Here is a 23,134-nt window from a genome sequence, read left to right as displayed (position 1 = left end):
TGCCCAGTGCAGGGCATTCTAGGTGCAGCAGGAACCACCAACTTCTGCCCAGAGGCCACGATCCCCAGCAGCAGCCCCCCAGCTGCAGGGGGTCAGGGCAGACGGGCCTCTGCTGAGCCCGGAAGCCAGGGCTGGGCCTCCCACAGCCCCTCTTCCTGCCCCAAGCCTGGCTGCTGTTTGTGATATTGTGAAATGTATTTGGTCTGTGTCCCGTTTCCTGACACAGGAGGACAACTCCAGAAATTCTGGAGTCTCCGAAATGTTAAATGTCTTCTTGTATGCTAATGAGCTGACTGGTGGCTGACAACCCCTAGGCAGCTTCAGGATAGGGGCTGGGCACCAGAACCAAGGCAGGATTAGAGGGTTGGGTCAGTCTCCTACTAATCCACCCCTCAAGGGAGAGGGGTGAAGGCTAAGCTGATCACCAATGACCAATGATACAATCAATCGTGTGTACAGAATGCAATCGCCACAGAAATCTCAAAGGACACAGCTCAGAGAGCTTCCGGTTAGCTGAGCACGTGCAGGTTCCCGAAGGGTGCAGGGCCCAGAAAGGCCTGGAAGCTCTGTCCCCGCCCCACACCGTGCCCTGTGCATCTCTCTGTCTGTATCCTCTGTAAGATTTTTTTTTAAATCTTTTTTTTTTTGATAGGCAGAGTTAGACAGTGAGAGAGAGAGACGGAGAGAAAGGTCTTCCTTCCATTGGTTCACCCCCCAAATGGCTGCTACGGCTGGTGCACTGTGCCGATCTGAAGCCAGGAGCCAGGTGCTTCCTTCTGGTCTCCCATGCGGGTGCAGGGCCCAAGCACCTGGGCCATCCTCCACTGCCTTCCCAGGCCACATCAGAGAGCTGGACTAGAAGAGGAGCAGCCGGGACAGAAGCGGCATCCCGACCGGGACTAGAACCCAGGGTGCCGGCGCCGTAGGCAGAGGATTAGCCTAGTGAGCTGCGGTGCTGGCCACCTTATAAGATTTTTTACAGAAAGAGGAGAAACCTAAGTGTTTCCCTGGGTCCCATGAGCAGCTCCAGCAAGTTCACTGAACCCAAGCAGGGGTGTGGGAACCGTGACTTAGAACGAGTGGGTCAGAGGCACAGACCCACTGCAGGGGAGGCGGCAGCTATGAGGACTGGGCCCTGACAGCACTTCCGGTGAGAGCGTAGCAGCGGCCTGGGCTAGAAGCCTCCTGCGTGCTGGGGTCACTGAAGTCCCCGTGGTGGGTACTGCGTGAAAGCAGAGGCAGTGGCTTGTTTTTCCTATGCACACGGCTCCAGCCGCTCCAGCCGTAGCCTGGGCCTGTTTCAAGTCTTTTCTCCTCTTCAGGCCTGGGGGCAACTGCATTGCACCTGAACTGGCTAGCAGCAGGGGCCAGGCCACTGAGGACTGGGCCAGGTGCTGAGCGTGGGGGCTCCCTGCTGTCACCACCTTTCTCCAACAGAGCCCTGGGCCTGAGAAAGTCTCGCAGCTCCTCCAGGGAGGGCTTGCACACGGCCTGGATCTTGTGCAGTCAGCTGAGGGCCGGGGCCTCAGTTGCTGTGGTGCCTGCTGCTTGGGGAAGTTGGCCCTTTGAGTGGGAGGCAGGCCGGGGTCCCTCAGCCTCTGCATTGCTTTGTCGGAGACTCTACCAGAGGGCAGGAGTCTGCAGCAACCAGCTTGGCAGGAGAGGTGGCCACAGGCAGGGCTGCCTCCTGCTTCTCTCCCACGCGGCGAGCACGGAGGTCGTTCGGAGTGCTGCCTGCTTGGGGAGCAGGCGCTGCTGTGTTGAGGCGCCAAGAGCCGCGCTCGCCCTAGCCAGCTGTCACTGCTGCACGTGCAGCCTGGGTGTTACTAACCAGGCAGCTCCTGCCCAGCAACTCACAGCAAGCCCAGCTCCGCTTTCAGAGATGAGGGCAGGGCTCCCAGGGAACAGGAGCACCTGCAGGGAGCCTGGGGGCCCTGCAGCTTCAGTCAGGGCTGGGGGCAGCGCATGGAGAGAGGGGCAGGGTGTGGGATCAACCATTGTGTGGGTTTTGCCAGCAGCACTGGCCTGTGTCCACGAGATGCACCCTGAGGGAGACAGGCAGGACCCGAGTTTTAACCCCTTGTGCCCAGCCCTGCTCAGCTGGTCTCAGCGTGATGGACGGTCCTCCCCAGTCCTATGTTCCTGACATTCCAGAAGCATCCCTCCTTGCCCTGCCCCCGAGCTTGGCTCCACCCCCCACCCCCCCCAGGCCGGCCAGGGCTCAGGGTGGACCTAGGGCAGACGCGAAGATGCGGGGCTCTTACAAGTGAAGATGGGGCACTCGATCAGCTGCACCAACTTGTCCACCTCCGTGAGGAAGTCCACAGTGACCTCCAGGTCCCCGCTGGGCGGGCAGTCAAGGAAAGCCTGCCCACGTGGGCAGCACAGCGCGCACGCGTGTGTGTGAGGGGCAGCTGCACCGCTGGCCCTGGTTTCCTGGGCACAGGGCCCGATGCTCACCAGCAGGAGTGGGCACACATCGAGGACACAGATCTTCTCTCCCTCCACCTTTCTGCCCCTCTACACGGGAAGCAGTGCCGCCGAGCCCCAGCGCAGCAGTTGGATTCTGCCCGCGTCTTCCTCTGCCCCGTCCTGGGCTCAGAAAGGCTCTTATCGGGGCCCCGCAGCCTGAGTGGGGGGACCCGCAGGAAGGGCCTCTGCTCTCCCCGGAGTGGATGGTCTACCATGCGCCTTCCCCTCGCCCCGCTTTCTGAGAGCAGCCGTGCAGCCTGCTTCCCTCTGTGTCCTCTACTGAGCCTCTGGGCACTGGCTCTGTGGCCCCCAGGCCCAAAACCTGAGCTCCTTTCCACTCCCGGGCCACCCCCACCCCCACCCAGGCACTGGGGCCGGCTGTGGCCAGCAGGAAGGGCAGCGTGCACAGAGCACCCGTTCTTCCTGAGTGCAGCTCTCAGGCCAGTGCCCCTCTGGAGGGCTCCCCACAACAGTGCAAACAGGGCCGCCGGGTGGCCCTGACGTCAAGCCCCGGAGGCCGTGTGGAAGGGAGGGCTCAGGTCGGCAGCTGGGCCCGCTCGCTGGGTGGGAAAGGATCACCAGCCCCTCCTGCCCCGAAACAGCAGTGAGAGGAAGGATACAACTTCTGGATGAGGTCGTAGGCGTGCCGGTAGTTCTGGGTGAGGAAGCAGAGGGACACCGTGGTGACTGGGTTGTGGCACCAGGAACGGTACAGGCAGCAGAACAGGTTCTGGCTCTCCTGAGAGAGGAGAAAGGGGAACAGTTAGGAGGCCCTGCTCCTCTCCGGGGAGAACGGTGCGAGGCAGGCCGCTGGGTGATGGGGAGAACCGGCGGCCTTGGGAGTGGCCAGGGAGCCAGCTCAGCATGCCCGCTGCGCTTGGCAGCCCAGCTGGGAACGAGCTGTCACAAAGGAAACGCTGACAGCTCCTCCTCAGACCCTGTCATTACCTCCTGGTCCCACAGCCACGTGGTGGCAGCGAGGGCCTGGCGGGGAATCGGCCGTGTTCTGTGCTGCCTTTCTGTCCTCCCTAGACCCGTGGTCCCCGAGCCGTGGGGCCAAGCGGGGGCGGGCGGCAGGGAAGCTTCCTCGGGCCAGGCTCTCCCAGCTGGGGTCTGCCTCGCCATCCTCAAACGCCACCCCGCCTTGCTCCCCGGACCGCCTCGTGGCTTAGCACACTCAGGAATGGCCCTGGAGCCGCACCCACGCTTGGGGGAGCCCCTGTCTCTGAGGAAGATTCTTAAGGCCTCTGTGAATGCCTGGGAGGAACCACAGGAGGAAGATGAGGCTGTGGCCTGGATCGTTCCGAACCACTTGGCCCCAGATGCCCCCAGACGAGCCCGGACGTCCTTCAGACGCCAGGGTCTGCCCGGGAGGGGGCCCAGAGGAGGTGACCGAGGCCCAGATTATGGGATCCAGCTCCTGATCCCGGCGTGCAGGACGGCGCCTGTCTCTGGAGGCCCTTGGCCCACGGTCCTCAGCTGGGCTGAGGGGCCTGCGACCTGTGTCTCTGCGTCAGTGCGGGGTCCTGGTGTCTCCCTGCTCTCTGACCAGCCCTTGTGATTCTCAGCCAAGGCCTGGGACAGGTGGCAACGTGACCCCCTGGCTTATGACAGCCACCTCATGAGACAGATGTTTGCAGCTGCTGGAGGGAGAGAGCCTGGGCCTGGAAGACTAAAGCAAGGAACCCGATTCCCTGATGAGGTTATGACCCAGAGGCTGAACCCTGGGAAGGTGGCACCACCCACCTGTCTGTAAGGATGTAGGGGCTGGGTGGGTGGCGGTTCAGGGAGGGCAGGGGACTCAGCATAGCTACAGAGACCTTGTCTGCGAGCAACTCTTTGGTGGATGGTGCCACTTCCTAAGGGACCCTCGTTGTACCCTGGACCTTGGATGATCGTGATGTCATCCCCATCTCCTCCCCATGAGCCTTCTGGGCCCAGCCAGGGGCAGGCTGGGTGCCCGTTCGCTGACTGCCTTGAAGCAAGGCCAGAGCCCCGGCCGTGGAATACCAGAGTCTTCAGGTCCTTGAGCTGGTTCCTCAGCTGGAAGAGCTCGGTGGAGGTCAGCAGGATGGTGTTGAGCGTGTGGACCATGGTCGAGGCGAACTTGAGGTCCTCCTCTCGGAGCAGGATGTCTGCCATCGAGTGGAAAATGTTCTCTGCGTTCAGCAGGAGGCAGAGCTGCCTGGAAGGCAGGCGAGTGGTGGTTACGGCTCAGGCCAGCCGGACAGGGGAAGCCCTGGCTCCGTTTTCTGGTGTCCTGGGGACACCTGCTCCTTCCCCTCCCTGGGACAGAGCACGGCCCTCACAGGCCCAGGCGCTCTTGCCCACTCCGGGCCTTTCCTCTCCCCAGAACCCACCTCCTTCCGCACATTCCCCACACCAGGTCAGGTCTCACTGCCCTGCAGCCCCCTTCCCCACAAGCGCCCCAGCAGTGACGCCTGCAGGTGGCAGGGGTGCAGCAGGTGCGTGTGGAATGAACACGCCTCAAGACAACCCATGCTTTATCTTCCTGGAACAAAGGAGGAAGCTCCGGGGCAGCGGAAGTGGCTTGGCCCAGGCTGTGCCTGGCCCTCCTATGGCCGCGTGTTTTCTAGGAAGAGTCCCGGGGAGAGGAGGATGGGGCTTGGAGGAAGGCGTCTCCACGTTATGAAAAGGAACACAAGCAGCCCAGGGGATGAAGCAAGGCTGCTTTCCCAGGGGCCCTGGGGAAAGGGGACGTCAGCAGTGACGAGAGATGTCCAGGACGGGCTCAGGGAGCCTGAGAACCCCATCACCGCCGTGCCCCGCCTTGAGGGGAAGAGCGCCTGCAGGCTCCCTGACAATGACTTCCTGGGCATACAGAAGCTTCCTGGAGCCAAGAAGGAAGTGGGTAGGAGCAGGATGGGAGCCAGCGAGGGGCTGCTGAGAGGGCGGCAGGTGGCGTCCGGCCCTTGCTGGCTCCTGTCTGGGACTGATGTTGTCCCTGCTCTGGGGAGACACCCACAGGCTCTGCAAGGCCCCAGGCTTCAGGGTCTCTTGTGAAGCCACATGTTGAGGCAGCACGCCTGGAACACGTCCGCTTCCCCTGGGTCACTGAACTCCTAGGGAAGTCAGTGACTTCACTGGGGCCTGGCTTGCTGCTTCCTCCGAACACCAGCCATGGCTCTGGGTTCTAGGTCCTGGGGCCAGGCTGGAGGAGATTCTGCCCCACGCCCAGCCCCGGAAAAATCCCAGAGTATTTGGTAATGGAGAGGCCAAACCACGAAGCACAAACAGTGGGCAGGCTGTCTCCAGCCAAGCCCCAGCTGGAACCAGCAGGCTTGGGCAAGACACCACGAGAGAAACCCAAACCAGGCCTAGGCATGGTGGGGGCTGGGAAGTGGGTGGTGTAGGGGCTCCGGGGAGAGGGGCTGCGCATGTGAACAAGGGGCCACTTCTCCCTGCTTGCACACTACCAGGCCTCTGCCACTGCCCAGACAGCCGGGCAAGGATCCCAGAACCCAGTGACTCCAACCCCCAGCTGTGTGATCTCAATGTCTCTGCCCATGATGGCTTCATCTCTCACTTGTGGTCAATGGCTAAGGCAGAAGAGGCGAAAATTTCAGAGGGCTGCTTAAAGACCAGAAACGAAGCATATTCCATGCCCAGAGGTGGGTGCACGGCACAGGGGCTGGGTCCCCCACCGTGGAGGTGACAGCCACCCCAGGAAGGGTCTGGCCAGGGCACCTCCAGTCCGAGGATGGGAGGTGACGGCCATCCTGCAGAAATCAGACGGCCTGCCCGTGCCTACCCAGGCCTCCCACCCCCAGAGGAACTGTCTCCAGGGCCGTGCGACAGAAATCTTCCAGGAGGGCAGGCTGGGGAGGAAGGGGAGCCTTCAGACAAATGCCCGTCACCTGCAGCTGCTGCCGTCTCCATGACAGAGGCCAACAGCTGAGTGCTGCCAGGCAGCACTCTCTGGGGCCCCGGCTGGGACTTGCAGCAGCCGAAGTGGGGGAGGGGTCCAGGCGAGGAGGGTGCCAAGGCCTCCCAGTATCCTAGGGAGCAGGGCCTGCTGACGGTTACAGACGTCGGGGTGGTGGCGTTTTCTGGAAATGCTTTTCCCTGGACAGTGCTGACCCTGCCCTCTCCTGGTTTTCCTCTGACCTCACTGATCACGCCTCCTCCTCCTCTCTCTAGTCTCCCTTGGTGGTCCCATGGGGTACTATGGATGTGTTCAAAGCCATCTGGAGATCAGAGATTCCCATGTGTGTTTCTCCACGGTGCTCTGGCTGTGCCAGCTGCCTTGCCGCCTAACAGGCATTTTCAGCTTTGCAGTGCCATGACCTAGGACCTGGTATCCCTGTGGACGTAACCCCTAGCTCTAACCCATAAACAGCATCACTGTCCACCCAGCCACTCAAGCTGAAACCAGGAAGTCACCGTGGGTCCAATGGCAGTGCCAAGGGCTCTGCCTTCACAGCACCTCCTGCCTGGGGCTCCTCACCCTGTCTCAACCACCACTGCTTGGGACAAGTGTCTGCTATCTCTCGCTGGGTCAAGCTTTTGTTTTTTTATTTGAAGGGCAGAGACACAGAGCGAGAGAGGTATCTTCTATCCACTGGTTCACTCCCAAGTGCCCACGACAATCAAGTGTGCAGTAGGCTGAAGCCAGGAGCCTGGAACTCTGTCTGGGTCTCTCACATGGGTGGCGGGTACCCGACCACTTGAGCCATCATCTGCTGCCTCCTGGGGTGCATTAGCAGGAAGCTGGATTGAGGTGGAGGGGCCAGAACTCAAACTTGCACTCTGATATGAGATGTGGGTGTCACACATGTTGGCTTGACTTGCTGTGCCACAACGCTTGCCCCAACTTGGTCAACCTTGAGATTGAGACATGCCCAATCTTCCTCCCTGCTGCTTCTCTCACCGCCCCCCGCCCAGGTTACACTCCATGCACTACCTGGAGCAACCCTAAAAAGTGCCAGCCCGAGCCTGGCCCTCCCTGGCCCGGGCCTTGCTGCCGGCTCCCTGCCAGCTCTAACGCGAGCCCAGCACCTCCCCGCAGCCTGCGGGGCTCACACCCTCAGCCGGGCTCCTTCCCAGCCTCCGCTGACACTCGTCCTTTTCTACTCCTGACGCTCTAATTTCTTGACTTTTCTTCTGTTCCTGACCTTGCCACACCTGCAGTGGCCCCAGAGACACGGCCCGTTCTACTGGGGAGCTAGTGCATGGACAGCTCCTTCCGGCCACCGGTCTGGTACTTCCTCCCACCCCCACTTCTAATGCAGTCCTACTGCTTTCAGGGCAGTCGCGTCCGGAACTCATCGTGCTGATGCACCTGTTTCCTGGGTTCCTGTCTGTGCCTCCCTCTAGATGGTGTGCTGCGAAGGGCAGAGCCTTGTCTGTGACCCTCAAATGCCTCAAACAAAGGCGGCAACCTGGCCCTCGGTAGCTGCCTAGCCACTGCTGTTGGACGTCACTGCACGGAGGAACCTCGCTGTCCCACTGAAAAGCCTCCGGACGGGCCCCCACACAGTCCCACTCCGACTCTGCACACCCATGCACACCCGCTGTAGGCTCCCGCGTGCTGTACCTGTCTGCAAACAGGTGATCTCTGACGTTGTATTTGACCCTATCACCAGCCAGGCAAGGCCAGGGCTGGGCTGCCTCGCTCATTTTCTCGGGAGCTCTCTCCCTCCCTGCTGGCGGAGACCCGGAGGTCAGCTCACCCCAGGGCATTCATGACAGCCTGAGGCAGCCACCACCCCACACCTCCCCCAGCCTCCTCAAAGGGGTCTCCTCTGCATACTGCTAGTGGAAGCCCCGCAGGGGGAGGGGACAAGCCAGCAACAGGGACCCAGGGAGCAGCAGCAGTGGGGCACCTGCGTGGCCCAGCCTCAGGGCCTCAGTGCCCCATTTGCCACTGAAGGGGAGCCTACAGGGGCTGCCCTGGGGCCAGCACAGGGCTCTGCCAAGGGCAGCACCTGTGTCACCCCAGCTTTGGGGAGACAAGGCCTTTGACAGGGACAGCAGTGACAGTGCAGTTAGCTCACAGGACCCCTGACGAGACGCCAGGCACCACAGGGCCTGCTTGCAGCTAGTCAGGGGGTGACAGACAAGCAGAGTGGCAGCGCCTTGGGTCCTCCCCAGGTTCGGGGGCTGCCCTAGGGTGAGTAGAACCGGGCACCAGGGCCTCTCCTTGAGATGCGGATGGGCGAGGAAGGAAAGGCAGTGCCATGAACGCCAGAGCCGGTGTCCAGCTGAGCTGTCCCTGAGCTTCCTGCTGGGTCCTCACACAGCCTGGGCAGGGCAGGGCAACCTGAGGCCCAGAGAATCCTGGGCTGCTGGTCACACACAGCTGGGGACGAGTGGAAGATTCGGACTCCGAGGAAGCAGCTTCCAGAACCCTCCTCAGTGCTCCTCGTGAGCGGGCCCTGGGGCGCCCCTGCCCAGGCTGGGGGTGGGGTGCTGGCAGATGGCCGCCTCGCAGGCTGCCGCGTCATCACTTCCCTGGCCCGCTTGAGCTGCACAGCGTCAGTAATGGAACACAGCTTGCAAGCACTGAACATTCGCCCCTGTTTTGCAATGCCCGTATTAAAATGCTATTCACCACGAGACAATGGCCTGGAAAGTGTCTGGGGATGAGGCAGAGAGGTGGAGTGGGAGGGAACCCACAGGGGGCCAGGAGGAAGCGAAGGGACCTGGTTGTGCAGCTATGACCCAGGGAAGGGAGGGGTGCGCTCAGGACCACACAGGCACCCCCCTCACTCACTGGCTGCAGTGGGACTGTTGGCCGTCAGGGTGCCGGGCCAGAGCCCCAAGCTTGTGGCTTGCCTCTCTCCTTGGAGCCCCACACCGTGGCCCAGGCACCTGCTCCCCAACTCCCAGCTCTGGTTTCTGCAGGGGCTCCCTCTGCCACACACTGCGAGCCCTCCAGGGAGCACCTCGCCTACAGCCTGCTCTGAGATCCCTGGGGTGCCCGTTTCCCTTAGTAATGGAGACGCTGCTCTGGGGCAGCTGCAAGAGGTTACGGCCCAGGCCTGCACAGGGGTTCGGGCACTCTGGGACAGTGTCCGAAGTTACCAAGGCCAAAGGCAGTCTGCCCTGCCCACATTGTCAGCAATCCTTCCCAGATTCCTTGGCTTCCTTCTGGGAGTTACCTGCCAGGCCAACATATGCCTCCATGTCACTGTCCCTTCAGCTGCCAACACCTCCAAGCCTCACCACACAGCAGGCCCAGCATGGGACAGCTGCTGGCCTCGGAGGTGGCCTATGGTGGAAGGTGCTCTCCTTGCCTGGAACCTCCCAGCCTTGTAGGTTCCTGGGCCTCCAGGTGGCTCTAGTCCGGTCATGTGGCCTCACAGCAAGAGGAGGGAGACAGAGCAGAGGCTGCAAGGAGCCTGGTGCTTGTAAGGCCACCACAAAACACACCAAACACCAGAATTAAGGTTTACTGTTGGGTAGGGAAACCCGACAGGCCGGAGAGAGAGGGGGAGAGCGCAGGAGAGAGAGGTCGAGAGAGGTCGAGAGAGAGAGAGAGCGCGTGCACATGTGCAGGAAGCAGGTCCTGCTATACTCTTGCAGGGGGTAGGGAAGTGGGGGCAGCAAATCCCGTTAGGGTGGGGAGGTGGAGCTGACGCTTGTGGTTGGGCCTTTTAGTCACCAGACATCAGTGAGCCAGGCTGGGCTTAGGAATGAAGCTTACTGTGCAAGATGGCGACAGGGGCCAGAGCCTAAGATGGAGTCCGGGGCTTAGATGGCGTCACACCATTTTACTGCCAGTGCTGCCTTCTCTGTCCTGTCCAGGCTGTGGGAAAGGGGACACTGGGGCTTCTCCTCTGGCAACTAGAAGGCCACCATCTTAGGCACAGCCAAGCCGTGGTTTGGAGGACAACCCTCGAACTCCTGGGGTTAAGAACAGAGCAGAGGGGCCGATGCCATGGCTCACTTGGTAACCCTCCACCTGTGGAACTGGCATCCCATATGGGCGCCAGGTTCTAGTCCCGGTTGCTCCTCTTCCAGTCCAGCTCTCTGCTGTGGCGTGGGAAGGCAGTGGAGGATGGCCCAAGTGCTTGGGCTCCTGCACCCACATGGGAGACCGGGAGGAAGCATCCGGCTCCTGGCTTTGGATCGGCGAAGCTCCAGCCATGGCAGCCATTTGGGGCATGAACCAATGGAAGGAAGACCTTTCTTCCTTTCTTTCTCTCTCTCTCTCTCTCACTAACTTTATCTGTAAAAAAAAAAAAAAAAAAAAAAAAAAAAAAAAGGCAGAGCAGAAGGGTGAAGGGTGGCTGCCATCGAGGGAGGAAACAGCAGCTTCCATGGCCAGAGGCCTCTCTCCTCTTGGCCGGCTCCGGGGCTGCAGGGCTCACCCTGGGAGTCTGGGGGAAGCACATGGCATAGTCCTGAGGGTGTGGGGCTTCAGACAGCTGGGAGGAAGGCTCCTTCAGGCCGGTGTGGGCCCTGGTGGGCGGAGGTCTGGGCAAGCAGTGCCTGACTTGAGCCTGTGTCTCTCCACCATGGTTGGCCCTGGGGAATCTGGATTGCGCCTGTGGCTTCTGGGAAGAGAAAAGACTTCTTCCCATGACCTGACTCCCTTCAATCTCTCAAAGCGGGACCGGCCGTGGCAGGGTGAAACAGCTCCCTTCTCCCACTGTCAGCCCATCCTTCCGAGGTTCCTCAGCTGGGGCCTCTCAGTCCCGGCTCCTCTGGCTCTCGACACCCAGGAGGGGCAGGCTGGCACCCCAACCCTGCCTGCGATTGTGGTACAGGCCGCCTCCCTCCCTCCCCTCCCTCCTGCCCTTCCACAGGCCAGCCTTACAGAGTGACAAAGGGCAGAGACTGATGAGGTGTCTGGCCCTGGGCACCATGTTCAGGGTGCTCAGCCTGGGCAGGAGACAAAGATGAGGTGCAGGAACACCCCAGACCAGCTGCCTGACAGTGCTGCCCCTCGGGTCAGCTGCAGCTCCTGGGTAGGGGCGTGGGCAGGCACTGCGTGGACTCCAGGTGACTCCAGGCGAGATGGAGGTCAAAGCCATCACCCCTCTAAGGGCCAGTGACATTCCTGACTGTCCCAAACAGAAGCTCACTGCACCAGCACCAGCTCTGCAGTAGCAGAGCACAGAACAGCTGACCAGTCGGGGACTCTGGGCAGAAAGAGATGCCAACACTGGGCGTCAGGCGCAGAGCTGGGCTGCCCTGTCCAGTGATCTCTCCCGGGTGCTATCTCCCCTGCCCCCAGGCCTGGCCTGTGCCCGTCTGCATCCTGCCATCAAGGCACTGTTCCTTCCCTACTGGGCCTTGGTAGTGCCACCTGAGGCAGGGAGTGTGGAAGATGTCACTGGTGCCTGTTAGGCCGGGCCACACAAACAGTGTCACCTGGTCCAGGAAGGTCTGTGTGCTGTCCCACTCAGCAGAACCCCCCTCCCCCGTTACTCCTCTCCGGCATGAAGACCACCTAATGGCTTCTCTCACCAAGAGAATGGCAGGTCCAATTCTCCAAGCCCCATGGAGCCAGGCAGCACCAGGCTGCAAACCCAGCTTTTGGGGGGCAGCTGAGCCCCCTTGATGGCCACTGCCAGGTCTGGACAGGTAAGAGGGGTCTGGTGGGTGGCTGGGCAGGCAGCCTTGGCTCCGGCACCTCTCAGAGGCTGGCGCGGATGCTGCATTTGAGGAGAGCACAGGGTGCTGGACACCCCAGCCCACTGCAGGGCAACAAGCTCCGGGAGCCTGGTGTTCACGCACTCCCCAGGCAGCGCCGGGTCATTTGCCCCACCCTGGCTTCTCTGCTCAGCCTCCTTCCCCTCTCCCTCTACTCCAGGCTGCCTTCCTTCCTGTCTATCCCCAGCTGCCTGCGGCTTGCTGACCAGGCCAGGACTGTGCAGAGTGACAAGTCCTCATTTCCTCCTCCACATGGGCTGCTCATAGGTGTGCACATCCCCCTCCAGTGGCCCAGGGCCAAGGCGACACGGGGGCTTCCTTAGGAGCAGCCTGGAGTTGCATAGCCAACAAAGCCCAAGTGCAACCCAAGGTCAAGGCCAGAAAATGCAGAGGGCCAGAGCCATTCCCACCGGCACAGGGGCTCCTCCTGGCCTGCAGCCCTGCACACCAGCTGGGGTCCTTCAGGAATTCACAGAGGAAGCAGCTCTCGGGTCACAAGAGCCTTGGGGTGGGGAGAGGAAGGAGCGGCCTCCCTGCCGAAGTTCAGAAAGCCCTGGAGTTTCACTGCGCCTGCCCCTCCTCGCTCTCCTCCCTTCCAACTCTCGGCTTCCCAAGCATGAACATTGTAAATCTGTTTTATTTATTTCAATCAATCCTCGCCAGTGTGCCCCTCAGGGCAGAGGCACCATGGTAACTCTGCCAACTCATGCCTTAAAAATTCATCGTGTTTAATGCAGTCGATGTGTCTTGTACACTTAAAAGTTTTTCGGGGGTAGGAGGCGGAGGTATGACGATTTGTTTTTCTGGGTCTTTCTGGCAGCAGGTGGAAAGAGACTGAGGGAGGGAGGGCCATGGGTGGACGATAGGGGAGAGGGGAATTTTGTCCTTAGCCGTCTGTCCCCCTGTCCAGGAGGAGCCAGTGCCAGGCTCAGTGGCAGTCACAGGCACCTGGGCTGGCGTGAGCCCTCCAGGGAGAGTGTCACTGCGGGGAGCTGCCACAGAAAACCAAACGCTCCAGCTGAAGAGAAGGGGACGGCCTGCTTAGCCTTACTTCCCAACTCTCATCACCCTGGCCAGCCCAGCCCCTACCGGCCACACGAGGTGCTTCTCCAGTCCCCCTCCAGCCTCTGCTCGAGCCATGGTCCAGCACCCTTGCCCCTCTCCTGCCTCTCGCTCTGGCTGTCCCAACCATCTTCTTTCTACAGCCATGCCCAAACGCTCAGCTTCCTTCAGCTCTGGTCACGCCTGGGCCCCCCTGGGCAGTGGGCAGTTGCTATTGCAATTTAGGCCTCCCATGGGAGCACCGGTTTGAGTCTCTGCTGCTCCACTTCCAACTCAGCTTCCAGCTAATGCACCTGGGAAGGCAGCAAGAGAAGGCTCAAGTGCTTGGGCCCCTGCACCCATGTGGGAGACCCAGATGGACTTCCTGGCTACAAGCTTTGGCTTGGCCTGGACGAGGCTGCTGTAGCCATTTGGGATGTCAACCAGCGGATGGAAGACCTCTCTGTCTCTGTCATTTTGTCTTCCAAATAAATTAACAAAATAATTAAAATAAAAAGTCAGGGAGGCACGGGTAGCCTGGCTCTCCTCAGCTGTGGAGTGCAGCTTGCCTGAGGAGCTACGTGCTAAGGGTCCTCAGAGTCAGGTGGATCTTGCACTGTGCTATCTGGGCTTGGGGGCAGAGTCTTGTTCTGGCTGAGGAGCTGTCAGAACCTGCAAGGAGGCCCTTGGAGAGCGTTCAGTACATGTCTGACCACAGTGAGGTCTGGGCTTGTGTCCCAGGAAGAGGCTGCACTTTCTGTCCCATGTAGGGGAAAGGCAGTGTAGGGAGGACAAGGCTGGGTCCCAGAGAACAGGCAGGCGTTCTGGTCTCTGCAGTGGAGGCCACCCCACCTTGGGAAGGGGGTGCATGGCTTCTGAGTTTTCATGTCTCATCTTCTGAACTCCGAGGGCATGAAAACAAAGGGCCAGGTCACTAGAGGAAATCCTGCTGTCTTCACGATGATCAACGTCAAGAAGCGCTGACACATGTCTGAGCCCTGGCCCTGGGTGCAGCCAAGCTCCTGTCTTCTGCTGCCCAGGGATTTCCTTTAAGCCAGAGCCAGCATTTCCTTCCTAGCAGAGGCCACAAATAGCATCTGTCATGGAACGCATTCTCTGCAGGAGGCATGTCGTGTGCGCGGGCCAGGTGGCACTGCACCCAGTGCCCAGGCCCAGCACCCAGGCTCTCAGCTTTGGCCTTGCCACACGCCACATGCCCAACTCGCAGGTTCCAAGTCGCACCTGGCACAGGGGTTGGACAATGTCATTCCACTTTTGCTATAGATGTCACTGGGGCCTTCTGATTTACAGGAGCCCCAGCTTCTCGGGAAGTTTTCTGTGGTTTCGGGGCGGGGTATCTGCAAACTAGTTCCTCCAGCCCACCCTCCACCCTGGGGCCACTCCTCCTAGTGTCTGCTCTGACCACACCTGCTCAGGACGGTGCTGGGCTGCTCCACACTCAGTCCTGCCCTGTGGGGGTGACGGCCTGTCGCCAAGGGGATGGGAGGGAAGCAACTCTCACAGCCAGGACTCAAACGTAGACCCAGGAGAGGCAGGTCCATGAGGTGACCCCACAGCAGGTTTCCAGGAACCTCTGTTGGGGGCTGTAGCTCCTGAGTGTGAGTCCCAGGCCAGGAGGATTTAAAATTTTAAAAATTTTCTTTATTGTCACCTATTTGAAAAGCAGAAAGACAGAGAGAGATGGCCAGAGATCTTCCATTTGCTAATTCACTCCCCAAATGCCCACAATTGCCAGGGCTGGGGCCAGGTGGAAGCTGGGAGTCTAGAATTCAGTCCAGGTCTCCCACACGGGAGGCCGAGACCCAAGTACTGGGGCCACCGCCTGCTGCTTCCCAGGGTGTGCCTCAGCAGGACACCAGACCTGGAAGTGGAGCTGGGACTCGAACCCAGGCACTCTGATATGGGATGCTGCGCCCCGTGCCTGCCCCAAGGTAGGGGGATTTTAATGGTAAATCCAGGACTCGGGGGAGACATGGTCAAAACTAGTGAGCCCTGGGCTGTGGCTACCATGGAAAAGCATCCTGGGCTATTTCCCGTCCCAGAGTCTCCCTGGCTGCCTACTAGAGCACCCCTAACTTTCTCTGCCTCCGACGCCCCGAGCGCCCACCTGTGTGGGAGGATTTCCTCCTGAGGATACACTGAGCTTCCCCTGCTGAGGTTCTGCCTGCGATGGGGCTGGCACAGCCTGGCCCCAGACCTGCTTCCAACCAGGTCGGGTCCTCCAACCCCCTCTCGGGACAGACGCAGACACTGAACCCAAGGACTGGTTCAAGGTCACACGGCCAGGGCTGCGGCAAGGCTAGAACTTGTCAGCGACCCAGAGTTCAGGCTCCCATTTGGCCAGAGTCCTGTGTGCTGTGGCGACAGCAGGACAAACCTCCCCTCCTGGCCCAGCTTTTCGTCCAAGCTGTGAAACCACAGCACTAGGTACAGGTTCCCTGTACCTGCCAATGTCTGGTCTTCCTGTCACCATGCCACCATGCTGTGGCTTCATATTCTCCTTTACCTCCTCCTATGATTCCGAAACCTGGGCAACCACGGCATGTACACCTGGAGCAGTCCTGACGCTGAGGCCCAGCGAACCTCAAAGCACATGCCTGCTACAGGTGCAAGAGCCCTGGTGTGCACGTGGCCGTGGTCCCGAGGCAGGGCTGCTCCCCACCCTCGCTATTCAGCCAAGCGAGCTGTCCCTGGTGGTGTGCGTGCTGCGTGGTCAGGGACTCACCCACCAAGGGCTCGCTTCTGTGGCGACTTCCCTCCCAAGGAACTAGCGTGTGGGCGTCTGCATTCCAACCGCGTGCCTGAGGGCTCCGTGTGCCTGGCCATTAGCTCTATACCTCTCACCTCACCAAGAGCCACCAGTCCCACCAGAGATCTTATGCAGCTGGAAGGCTGCATACTCACCCTCCAGAGCTGGGGGCACCCCTAAGCCTGGAATACTGCAGGACCCCTGACCCTGACTGAAGCCGGCTGGAGCCACCTGCTACGTGCAGGGCCCCTGCAGGAGGCCTGTGGCTGTGGTCTCCTCACTCGGCGCCCCCACAGTGCCTCTCCAGAGCCTGCTGCCTTGGTACCACCACACCACTCTGGGTGCAAGTGGGGCGCTCTCAGCAGCAGTTTCAGAGCCTGTGTGGCCACCAGCCTGGCAGAAGCCCCGGGCGTTTGCTTCTCGTGTCTTTCTTCTCTTCTCGCCTCCCCAGACCCCAGGTCCTGGTTTCTGCCTGGCATGCCACTGCTTCCCTATGCCCAGCCCCGACCACCTCCACTCACACAGAAGGAAAAAGGTAACTCATGGGCAAGTCCCGTGCCTGCCCAGCCTGTCTCCCGACCTTCCTCGGGCAGCATCTGCATCCCAGAAGGAGGAAGCTCTGCCCATGGGCGCTGGGTCCGGTGCAAACCACTCCTGCCTTTTCAGCTCCATCTGACGTCCACAGACCGTGGCAGGGCCCTGCCTCCCCACTCCCACCCCCACTCCCACCCCAGGAATTAGAGCGATTAGCGCCTTTCTGGTCTTCACATCTTTAGTCTGGGGCTTTGTGGGATTTTATGAACTGGGATGGTTTTCAGTAGCTCTTCACAAGTGCCCATTTAAAGGGCACGGAGATAAGGGGAGAAAACAGAACAGGAAGTTAAACACTAAGACCCACCAGCCTAACAAAGAGCAAACAGCAGCACGGCTCCCTGCAGAGCCGCCTGGGAAATGGCGAAAAGATGAGAGTCTGAAAGGAGCCACTGCAGCAAAGTGGGACAAAGAACGCAGGGAGGGGGCTCCTCCAGGTATCTGAGGCCACACGGAGGGGGGGGGGGCTCTTATTTGTGCCTCCCCCATCGCCTGCCAGAAGGCTCAAAAACTCCCTTTGTGATCAACCGTTGTCGGAGAGTTTTAAGATGCATGAAATAGGCTTTCCGTCCCAGTGTTCCTGGTCAGCTCAGGAAATCTCCACTGGATTAAACGCACGGGAGTGGGAAAGGCCCCACGTGTGAGGTGCCCTTGGAAGCCGCTTCTTGGGGAAGAAGTAGCCCAGATCTCTGCTACAGGCCAGGCCTTCTTGGCAGTCCAGGCGGGGTCCAGGTGGGGGCCAGGGTCTGGTTCTCCCCACAAATTGCACGCCCCTGTCCGTCAGAGCAGAGCCATCAGCTATCAGGCGGCCTCACAAGGGCTGGATTTGAACACCCACACGTGAGGAGGCCCAGTGCCCCAGAGGCCACGTCAGAGTCTGAGGGAGCTGTGCCGGGCCTAGCGCCGACTGCGAGGGGTGAAACCAGGCAAACCGCAGAGAGACCCCGAGTCCAGAATCCGCAGCTGGCGAACCAAGCCCCGTGTTAATGAATGCACAGAAAAGCTTCTGGAAGGAAGAACACGAATCTGACCCCAGAGGCTGCTTCTCCGGAGGCAGTGGTCGTAAAGGCCTTTCGCTTTTTGTACCGCGGTCTTCAGCCGCGTTTCAGCTTGTCTTTCACGCGGCTCCATCGTTCTAACAAGAAGCGAGACAGTTTCTAGACTCCTGAGCACTTGAGACGCTCCTGGACTCCCCCGGGAACGTCAGGGCCCCAGCAGGGCCGGGAAGGCAGCCGCGGGGTGCTAGGGGCTCCTGCCCAGGGCTGGGGAGGCGGAGCTTCCCTGAGAGGGGCTGCTGCCTACTTAACAATGGAAACATGCATTTTACAAATGGGAGGATCAACAGCCGGGAAATGGTATTTTTAGCTACTGTGGCTCTTGGCTTCAAAGGCGTATGTTTCATCTAAAACCAGGCAAACCTCCTACAAAGTCTGCCTGTTTGCAAGGAGTGATTAGCATAAGGCGCGCCTGGCTCCACTCGAGGCAGGAGAGCCCACTACCGAGGGGAGGCTTTCTCCTGAAATAGATCGCCAGGAGAGGAGGGAAGGCTTAATATCAATGGAGACTGGGCCCGTCTCCTCTTAGAACAGAACGGCTGCGCCCGCCATTACAGGGGTGCGGCAGCCACAGCGGCGTCTGATGGCACCCCCCCCCCCCCCAGGGCCATCTAAATTTCACTGTGCCTCCTACAGTCTCTTCCTTCTGATTTTAAGAACAAAGGGTCCCGGGGCTGCGTTGGCAGATGTCCTTCCTGAGGGTCAGGGCAGAGCCAAGTCAGGGATGAGCAAGAGGGACAGGCGTGGGACGTGGCGGGTGGGGACAGTCACAGCTAGAGACACAGTGATGGACTCCTGGGTGGCCCCTCCTTCGAGGCTGCTGCAGTGGCTGGGCCGGTGCTGCCTGGGCGCAGCCTGGCTGCTTCCTGCCTTGGCGTATCTCTGATGGGCCATCTTTTCTCTCCCAAAAACCTCTGCGCGGGCTGGGGAAGCCTGATGCTGGGCTGTGCCCAGGAGAAGAGAAGAGAGATTTGAACTTTTCTCACAACTCCACAAAGTGAAGTGAAGGCTGTGACCTTCCGAGAGCTGCGATCACAGACACTCATCTCTGGAGCCGCGCAGGAGACAGGCAACTCGGCAGGTGCGCCGTTCTCTCCTTGGCCCCGTCTCAGCCGACCCAGAGTCGCACCCAGAGGGGAGCGTCGTGACCCTGGCAGTGTGTGGGGGCAGCAGGGCAGAAAGCAGCGGCATCTCTGTTGTCTGTCGTTACCTCTCCACCACTTGTCTCCTGGTCGGGGGGGGGGGTCCCCGCAGGAGCCACATCAGCTCTAAGTTTTGCTGCCCAGGGCCAAATGTATGGACCAGGCTCCTGAGGGGCCACGAGGAGAAAGGGGTGGACAGGACAGTCACTCAGGCTTCAAGGACAGGCAGAGGTGGGCAGGGGCCTGCTTCCGGGGCTTCAAGGAGGCGGCCCCTTCCACCAGGGAAGGAGGGCTCAGCTTCCACGGCAGGAAGGAAAAGGCGGATGCTCGCCAGCAGAAACGGTAGATAAGGGGCGCTGGCTGAACTCACGGCTACCGGAAGCAACAGAAGGAAGCCAGAGGCTCCCGAAGGGCCGTCTGAGGCGCTGAGGTTGCCACCTTCCTTCAGCTCGGTCTGCTTCCAGCAGCACCACTCTGTCAGCCGAGCTCCACGGGCCACCTCCCTAACTGGGTCGCTGACATTTTATGAGGCTCATGGCAGGGGAGAGGGTGTAAGACCACAGCTGTCCTGGGGACGGAGTGAGGGTCTCCCCTGCATTTCCTCCAATCCCCCTGGAGAACCCAGGCCCCTTCCCTTCCATGTGAAGGGAAGCTGTGGGAGCTGGCACGGCGCTGGGGGGCACGGCACTGGGGGGCTCGGTGCTGGGCTCCAGAGCAGCTGCCTCCACGCGGCTCATGCAGCCTGCAGCCCGAGGCTCGGGCGGGACTGTGCATCAGCGGCTTCTCCTCTCGGGGGCCTGGAATCCCCACACCCGCTCAGGCCACCCGTGGCTCTGCACACCTCGGGGCTGGCTTCCTCCTCAATGCCAGGCTCCCAGCCACTCCCCGTTCTCCAGAGGGCTTGGGAAGTGGCCTCGGGCATTTGGGCAAAGCCCCGCGCTGCATCAGAAGCACCTCTTTCCTGCCTGTGGCAGGTTCCAATGCAGACATCATCTCTTTCCAGAAGTTGCTCCGGTGGGCTGGGCGCCCCACCTCCACCCCATCTGTTCCCACGGAGCACCCTCCCGCTGCTTGTGAGCATGACTAACCCCAGAGGACAGGGGCCCGCTCTGCCTGTGGTGGTGCCCCCAGTGGTGAGCACGGGGAGGGGCTGCTCAGGGACACATGGTATCCCTGCATCCTCCCCCCCCCCCACTGGTGCTCTCTAGGCCGGCACAGCAGCAGCGCCCTCATGGCCGCCAGGTGGACTTTGCCATCCTTATGGGGGATGGGCGAACCCTGCCCCCAGCAGTTCCACCCTCAGAGAGGCAGGGGCTCCGGCCCCGCCCGACAGCTGTGGCCTAATTTCCCGGGCTACGGCCAGGCTCCTTATTTCTACCACTTGGTATTTTTCATTCCTGATGCGCAGGGGAGGGAAGGGACTGGGGCGGGCTGGAGGAGGCAGGCGTGAGGGTGAGGGCCGTGCCAGGTGGGAGACTGGGAGGGGTAGGGGTAGGGACAGACCAAACAGATTTTTTCAATTTTAAAAAGAATAATAAAAAAAAAAAAACCCCAACAACCCAAGTCCCACCCCTTGGTTTTCCTCAATAAGCATTCTCAGCAAGGTCACAACTGCACCGGCTCTGTGGATCGCTGGCTCCCAGCCACATCTCAGGCAGCCTTTAAAGCCCACTCTTGGCGCAGCTTCAGCGCAGCCGGAGGAGAGGGGAAACTAGGGCATTCTACGCTTGGAGGAAACAGCGGATCCAGGTCACAGCTCCCGCTCTGCTGAAACTGGGGGCACACCCCCTCCCACAGGCCCGCACCCAGGACCCCCAAGCCCAACCATGTGTTCCCTTCGGGGCAAACATCACAACCCTGGTTCGTGGGTTCTTTGTGATCTGTCACCCACGTGTGCCCATTAGATAGCAACCTTGGTGAAGGCAGGAACCACGGCCTTGGTCCTGTTTGTGCCCAGGGCTGGGGCGCCCCAAGAGGACTTAGAGAATGGACGCTGCCCCAGCCAGGGGAGCTCTCTTCTCGCCAACTCCCCAGGGCTCTTGCTTGGCCTCTGAAATGTCCCATCACACACACTCCCCAAATGCCTTCAGGGCTGGGGAAGCCCCGCCCCTGTCAGTCCAGCCCACTGGAGGACGAGGGCCTCAGTTTCCTGCTGTGTCAAAGAACCTCGCTGGTCCTTAGGATCCCTCTGGCCACCGCCTGACTGGGCCATTCCTGGACACGTTCCCACTAGGAGGACGTGGCTGCTCTGCCAACCCTCAGGCTCTGCTCTCTGGGAAGGCGGTCTCCCCGCAGGGGTCAGCCTCAAGGCTGGGAACTCCCCCTGTGCTGCCCCGCCTCACCCCTACTCCAGTGCGGTCCCCAGGGAGGTCGGCTGGGTCACACACTAGCCTCACCTGCCCCTGCCCTGGGGACCAGCAGAGGATTTGGCTGTTGGGTGGTGAGGGAGTCCTGCCTTGTGCCACAGCCATGCTGGCCTTTGCAGGGCCTGCTCCACCTCCCCACTGGGGCTGCCTCCCTGTGCCCACTGCCTGGACTTCTGTCCCATGAACTGTCCCTCCTGAAGCTGAAGGTGGGTACATGACCTCTGGCACCTGTAACTCCACGGAACCACAGGACCTGCCGCACACCCACTGAGATACTTAATACATAATTACTACCGTCACAGCCGCGTGCCACACTATTCCTGTGATGCCTACCGCAGTTCCTACCATGGTACTTTCTGAATGGTTACTCCTGCAGTCCTTTCTGCACAGTCACTATGGGCCAGACTCGCCTCTAAGCCCTGTACACACGTGGTACCATTTAATCCTCACCAGGATCAGGGAGGGGCGATGACCCTGGTCTTCATTTTTCCTTTAAGAAAACTGTGCTCGGGCAGGCAGCCACGTGGTGGGCCCTGCGCTCGACAGTCTGGGGGCTTGCGATGGGAACGGTCCCTTTCCCCGAGAGCCGGTGCTGCCACTGCCGCTTTCGGGACCTCACAGCCCCACCCCCTGGCCACCGCCATCCCTGCCAGGCTGGGTACACGGACCCTGCCTGGGTCACTCAGAGCTCTCTGCTGAATCCTGACCTGCAGAGATGTGACAGCCACATGACGTGATGGCCACGTCTCTGCCACTCCGCGGGGGACAAAACAAGGCTGGCCTGAAAGAAGGGCCCCTCCGATTCAGCTGGGGAGGGGCAGGGGCCATAAGCAGTCTTTGCTTTTGTGGTCTCAAAGAGCCTGTTGGGGGTGAGGACATGATGCCCCCTGGCTTCAGGCAGATGGCTCAGTGTCCAGGGCACTGGGCAGGCTTCACAGACACCAGCCAGAACAGGTGGCTCTGCAGCTAGGTTCCCAGGGGTCTAGTCTCCTTGGAAAGTACACGAAGCCCAAGAAGTGCACGGTGCAAAGAAACATGAGGTGCCTGGACCACACTAAAGGAAGCTCTGTTCAGGAGAGGACACCGTGAAGGGAGGGGTACAGCATGTGACGCAGCGGAGAGAGACTCGAATCCAGAACCTACAGAGCACCGCCACAGATCAAAACACTAAAAATCCAATGGGAAAATGATTTGCCCAGGCTAGTCACAAAAGAGGACGCCCAGGAGGCATCAGGTGATTGCACTACACACCAACCAGAATGGCTACAGTGGTTCCAAGTGTTGGGGAGGATGTGAGTCACGGAGCTCTCCACACTGCGGCAAGGACTGCACACTGGCACGAGTGCTCTGGACAGGGTCTCCCAAGGTGAACATACGCCCACCTGCCCGCCCGCCAAGCCAGCACTTCCTAGATACACATCTCTCAGACACGTGCACGCGCATGCGGCAATGTCAAAGCAGCATGATTCACAGTAGGGCCGAACGGAAAGTCCCCACAGTCCACCTCCACTAGAGCAGGTGAGCGGTGGGATGCTCTGGGGCAGTGTGGACTACTGCAGCCACACAGGTGACTCCCACAGCCCAGCGCCGATGAAAAGCAGCCAGGCTGCCAAAGAGCACAAGCTGCATGGCTCCATTTATACGCACTTCAAAGCCAGGCAAGACGCACTGACAACATTAGAAGCCAGGATAGGGCTTCCTGGGGAAGGAGGGCAGGGCAGTCACTGGGAGGAGACATGAAAGGTGCTAGGAGTGTTTCATTTCTCCCTCTGCGCACGAGCTGTGTTGGAACGAGCGGAGCTGAGCCGTGGTGCACTTGTGATCCAGCAGCTTCCTAACAGTCCGCTGGTTAAGTGTGTTCACAGAAGGCTTCACACCCCTGGGGAGGCAGCGGTCGGGGGGAGGCTGCCCCACTACCCTGATCAGGAGATGGAGGGAAGGCACATCTGGGCTACTGAGGCCCAAAGCATTAAATAATTAAGACAGGGAGCAGGTTTTACAGGCAAGATGGAAAAACCATGGTGAAACCAAGTCAGAACTTCACAGGACATGGTGGGGGCTTCCAGGGCATGT

The 23,134-nt window shown here is 60.4% G+C and overlaps 1 protein-coding gene across 2 annotated transcripts in view; it reads right to left on the bottom strand.

Annotated features, from left to right (window-relative positions):
• Nucleotides 1-23,134, bottom strand: part of VAC14 (VAC14 component of PIKFYVE complex) — a 100,709-nt gene that overhangs the window by 5,463 nt on the left and 72,112 nt on the right. For both annotated transcript variants that reach the window (XM_017342353.3, XM_002711713.5), the window contains 3 exons: nucleotides 4,483-4,657; nucleotides 3,093-3,211; nucleotides 2,265-2,344 (listed from right to left, as the gene is read on the bottom strand). In XM_017342353.3, the coding sequence (XP_017197842.3) occupies nucleotides 2,265-2,344; nucleotides 3,093-3,211; nucleotides 4,483-4,657 (374 nt within the window). The remainder of the gene's footprint in view (nucleotides 1-2,264; nucleotides 2,345-3,092; nucleotides 3,212-4,482; nucleotides 4,658-23,134) is intronic.

The sequence above is a fragment of the Oryctolagus cuniculus genome, chromosome 18 (genome assembly GCF_964237555.1).
Source record: "Oryctolagus cuniculus chromosome 18, mOryCun1.1, whole genome shotgun sequence".
NCBI classification, from domain to species: Eukaryota; Metazoa; Chordata; class Mammalia; order Lagomorpha; family Leporidae; genus Oryctolagus; species Oryctolagus cuniculus.
The sequence above is the reverse complement of the archived record's forward strand: the minus strand, read 5'-3'. Positions and strand labels throughout refer to the sequence as shown.